Source organism: Ammodytes marinus (genome assembly GCF_949987685.1).
Source record: "Ammodytes marinus genome assembly, chromosome: 15".
Taxonomy (NCBI): domain Eukaryota; kingdom Metazoa; phylum Chordata; class Actinopteri; order Uranoscopiformes; family Ammodytidae; genus Ammodytes; species Ammodytes marinus.
This window is the reverse complement of record NC_137219.1, coordinates 628,642-633,641: the sequence shown is the minus strand read 5'-3', so window position 1 is coordinate 633,641 and position 5,000 is coordinate 628,642. Positions and strand designations below refer to the sequence as shown.

At 46.6% G+C, this 5,000-nt stretch overlaps 1 protein-coding gene across 1 annotated transcript in view; it reads right to left on the bottom strand.

The window, feature by feature from the left end:
• The window catches only part of tecpr2 (tectonin beta-propeller repeat containing 2), a gene marked incomplete at its 3' end in the record, with an annotated part of 38,465 nt that overhangs the window by 18,635 nt on the left and 14,830 nt on the right, over positions 1–5,000 (bottom strand). The window contains exons 10-12 of the mRNA XM_080042168.1: positions 3,118–3,239; positions 720–915; positions 1–106 (exon numbers count right to left, since the gene is read on the bottom strand). The exon at positions 1–106 is cut by the window's left edge and continues 63 nt beyond it. Coding sequence (XP_079898294.1) covers positions 1–106; positions 720–915; positions 3,118–3,239 — 424 coding nt within the window. The remainder of the gene's footprint in view (positions 107–719; positions 916–3,117; positions 3,240–5,000) is intronic.

Sequence of the window (5,000 nt, the reverse complement as noted above, 5' to 3'; positions counted from 1 at the left end):
ACAGACGTGATGTCACTTCCTGCGTCGCTACAGCTCCCGTCCTGGACTACAAACATGGCGTCTGAACTACAACTGCTCTCCGACAGACGGGTCCCGCTGCTGCTGCCTGAGGACGGAGATACAGAGAGTTAATGAGGGTGTGTGTCTGTGTGTGTGTGTGTGTGTGTGTGTGTGTGTGTGTGTGTGTCTGTGTGTGTGTGTGTGTGTGTGTGTGTGTGTGTGTGTGTGTGTGTGTGTGTGTGTGTGTGTGTGTGTGTGTGAGAATGGAGATACAGAGTTAAACAAATTTCTTTGTTATTCTGGCACCGCCCGCCTACATACTTCCGCTCAATTTTCATTTCCCTTCAGTAGTCAGTCTGGGTCTGCGGTATATTCACGGGTTTTTTCTGCCAGTCAAATCAGTGAACAGAGGGAGTGGCTGAGAACAATGACGTTGAGGTCGTGCGCCAGTTTCAGTTGTAGTCAGAAGCCGGCACATGACATACGTCGCGACCAAACGTTATGCGATTGGTTGGCAGATCCAGAGTGGCACTGGGCAGATCCAATAGTTTTAAACTTCAACAGACACCCGCCTTCAAGTGAGTTAACGTTTGTCAATTGAACGATTCCAGACTTTTTGTGCAAATGAAACGTGTGTCTATGTGTGTGTGTGTGTGTGTGTGTCTCTGTGTGTGTGTGTGTGTGTGTGTGTGTGTGTGTGTCTCTGTCTCTCTACTTACTCTGCCTCTTCTTCTTCTTCTTCACTTTTATAGACTTAACGACCAGTTCCTGTTTCATTTCCTCTCGGCCAATGGGAGCGCTGTATCGGCCGGAGCTCGGGGTTACCGGGGTGACGGGGCCGTTTCCATAGTGACTGTCCCAGGAAGTGACTGAGCTGCTGCGACTTCGATCAGCGCCGGCCAGCTGATCCGTTACCTAGGTGATGGTAAACAATTTTTTATTTTAAAGTCTCTACGAGGGGGGGGGCGCCTTTAGCTCAGTTGGTAGGGCGTCCCCCCCCCCCCATGGGCCTCGGCCAGCAGCGGACCCGGGTTCGATTCCAGCCCGCGGTCGTTCTCTGCATGTCACTCCCCTCTCTGCCCCATTTCAACTCTGTCTCTACACTATCAATAAAGCATAAAAATGACAAAAAAGAAATCTTAAAAAAAAAAAAGTCTCTATGAGGAACTTTTAAATATTTCTGAAACAGTCTCATTTTTCCTCTGATGATCATAAATTACATGTAACAGCAAACGAGACCATCAGTGCAAAGAATGCTATTTTTATATAGTTTTTCTTAATGCCTTTGTCATGGGTATACGCTCACCCAGGAACAACAGCTGGCGTGGTAAAAACTAGGGGTGGGAATCTCTTGGCACCTCACGATTCGATTCCGATTCCGAGGTCAAAGATTCGATTCAAAATCGATTCTCAATGCATCTTGATCCATTTTTTTTTACGTACATACCTATGTGTGATTTTCAAAAGTATATTTATATACACATCTGAGTTTGCTAATCACTTCCTACTTTTGTGATGATCATTAAATACAATCAACAGATGAATTGCCTTCTCTAATATTGTATTTGAGAAAAAGCTTTTCTTGTCACAAATATGACTTTCTATGACCAGTGCAATAATCAATGCAGCTTTCAACACAATATGGAAGTATGTAAAAACTAAACCGATTCACTTTAATTTTCTTTCTACTCTTGTAAATCATGTTTCTATAGGATTTCTATTCTATTATCTATTATTTTCTATGTCATTTCAACACATTGTGCAAAAAGTTTGGCTTGGAATTCAGCTCTCATACAAAAACGTAAACAGACACAAAGCCAGTGCAGGTCATATGGGTTTGCTGCTCTCTGCCCTTTTGTCGCCACTTTTAACAACTCGCACTTGTGTGGCGTGCATGTGCAGTGGCGCAGGAAATACTAATATTAAATACTAGTAAAAAAAAAAATCGATTATTAACTTTTATGAATCTATTCGGAATCGTTCGAGAGAATCGCGATTAATCGGAAAATCGATTATTTTTCCCACCCCTAGTAAAAACACTACCGCTTTTGTTCAAAGGGGGCGCTAGAATGAACACACACTGAAAGTCCCTCAGAGCACCTTTAACCCATTGATGACTATGGCAATCTAGGATGCAGGGTTTTCTGAAAAAATAGTATGAATTGTAAAGTCTACCAAAACCTTAATATCTAAGCCTGTGTAGCACATAGACACATGAAATAAAATACATTTAAAAGTTAAGGTTCACAGGTTTTATTTAAACATGCTCCCTTAGCGCTTACAAACCAACACATTTTTCTAAAAATCGTCAAAATTAGATGGGGGAGAAAAAAAAAGAATAAATAATATAAAATATTTAAAAATAATGTGCTAAACGAGGTTATAATCCTGCTTCCTTTTAGCATGGATATTAGTGACTGAGTGTGCAGTGGAGAGATAAAGATAGACAGATATAGGAAGGAGGAGATAGCTTTATTTTATTATTTAGTTCAGTTATCACTGGCACCATAAATCCGACTTCCCAGTACAACTGGAACTCAGACTGACTCCTGCTGTCGGGAGCCGATCAGCTGGTCCAAACGGCTGTAAACCACGGAGATGAAAACGAAACTGAAACTTAACTATCGCCTGGCTGGGCTGAATTTGAGTTGGAGCAGCAAAATATAGCCTAAATTCATAAATATTGTTCATAAATAGATGCAATGTGTTGTGTGATTTTCGTCAGCAGCCTATAGTAGACCTTGATTCTGCGCTTCGAATGCCACTAACTGTTCTGTAATACACTATCACCGACACAGCTGGCGTATTTTTTTTATTATTATTATTATTATTTTTTTTTGATTGGCGTGATTTTCGGCAAACCACACATTTTTTGGGTGGTCACGTGGTCTTAAAAAATCAACAAAACCCACCTCATGTGTATTTGAACCAATGACAGTGCATTGTATGCTGGGAATGCCATGAAAATTAGATAAAGTAATAATGCTGCGCGACGCAGCATCAGGCAGGAGAGGCAATGTGGCATCGCGCAGCAGCCGTCATCAATGGGTTAAAGATATCACATTCAAATAATTTAATTACAATATAATGGAACAAGCAGGTAGCCAGGTAACGTACCTCGGTCGGCTCGGTGACTATCGCCATGGTTCTGATTGGCTGAGCGGTTTCCACGGCGCCGGTTGCCGGGAGGAGTGTTGGCGTCGCCAGGGGAGACGACAGACGCACAGAGAGGTCGCACACTGGAGGTCAAAGGTCAAAGGTCAGTTAAAAAATACTCCTGAAAAAAATCTTAAGACCGGAGGAAAATTGCAAAGTATTTGGTTGATCGTAACCAAGTTTTAAGTAGAGTTTCAAAATGACATCAGGAACAAGACACAAACAACTGATGAAGCCACACACAGAGGGTTAGGGGGTTAGACCTGCAGTGTGTAATATGACATCATCAAGAAAGTTCTAGAAAGTTTTTAGCAAACCAGTGTGTGTGTGTGTGTGTTCCTACAGCTAGCAGTGTTAGCCTTCTCTCTGTGTGTGTGTGTGTGTGTGTGTGTGTGTGTGTTTGTGTGTGTGTGTTTGCTAACACACAGGGCGTGTGATGCGTCAGTGCAGTAGTGTTGGAGTGTTAGTGCTTGTAGTTAGTGCATGCTGCATGCTGCTGCTTCTGCTTGCTACTTTCTGCTTTCAGCTACTGCCACCGGATAGCCCCTGGTCATCAGGGGCGAAAAGAGGAGCCGAGTGCGTAAGTCTCCTCAGCCGGTACATAGCCTCTCCACCGCCAAGATCTCGTACACGCCTCCTCGTGGCACACATGGTAACTGGTCCCTTGCGGCTCCAGGCTAAGTTGTACGGGATCTCGGAGCAGCAGTGGGCCCCAGAGACGCGGCATGCAGGCCCATCGGTGAGTGGAAATGCCCTGCTGCCCGTCAACCACTGTCCCAGCTATGGGCAAATAGACCCAACTATGGGTAAATAGTGAAGACCCCAACGGCAGAACAGGCGGAAGATGGTGGGTGTGAGAACCACCACAACGGCTGGAAAGGCGGAAGAAGGCAACCCCACAGCCACGTGGGTCAACTCGGGAGGGTACAGTGGCTAGGGGAGCAAACCCCGAAGACAAACCTGCACCTGGGGACAGGCACAGGCGGAGTCCAACTGACCGGACCACCGGCAGCCCCCTGCAGCTCCTGCCAGACGAAGGTCGTCATGGGTTCTCTCATGCCACTGGAGGTCAATCTGGTAGGAGTGAAGATGGTGGGAGTGAGGTCTGTGCACCCTCACCCTCACCTTAATCCTCACCTACGCACAAGCTTTCTTGCCCCCCCCCCCTCCCCTCCCCCTCCCCTAAAAGTCCTGTGGCGTTGTGGAATGGCGGTGGGTACAGGCCAAGGATGTGGCTGGGAGTGTCTAGCCAAACCATGCACACAGGCGGCAATGGAGTGATGGTCGTTAGGACTGTGGGATGGAGCAGCGCGTCCTTTCGGCAGCTTCCATTGCGACTGAGCAGCCCCGCACTGCTCACCCCTGAGATGGGGAAGGACCTAGAAAAGGTGGTCCAAAAATTGTCTGCTCTCCATACTCCGGACGGTAAACCGCAACCGTCGGAGCATCCCCCCTCGCGGTCGAAAAATTAAAGTAAAAAATATGCTAAATATAGCATCATGGAACGTTCGAACACTGCTGGACCTGACTGGAACTCCTGACAGGCCCCACCGCAGGACAGCACTGGTGGCTCTGGAGCTCGCGAGATACGACATCGACATTGCAGCTCTCAGCGAGACTAGACTACATGGAGAGGATTCCCTGTCAGAGGTTGGTGCTGGGTACACCTTTTTCTGGAGGGGGGTCCCCGAAGGCACTCGCCGTAACCATGGAGTCGGCTTTGCTGTGAAGACCAAACTGCTGCAGCGCATTCCGGAATCCCCCATCGGCATCAATGAAAGGCTGATGACGTGGCGCATTCCCCTGGCAAAGGAACGATTCGCCACCCTCATCAGTGCATATGC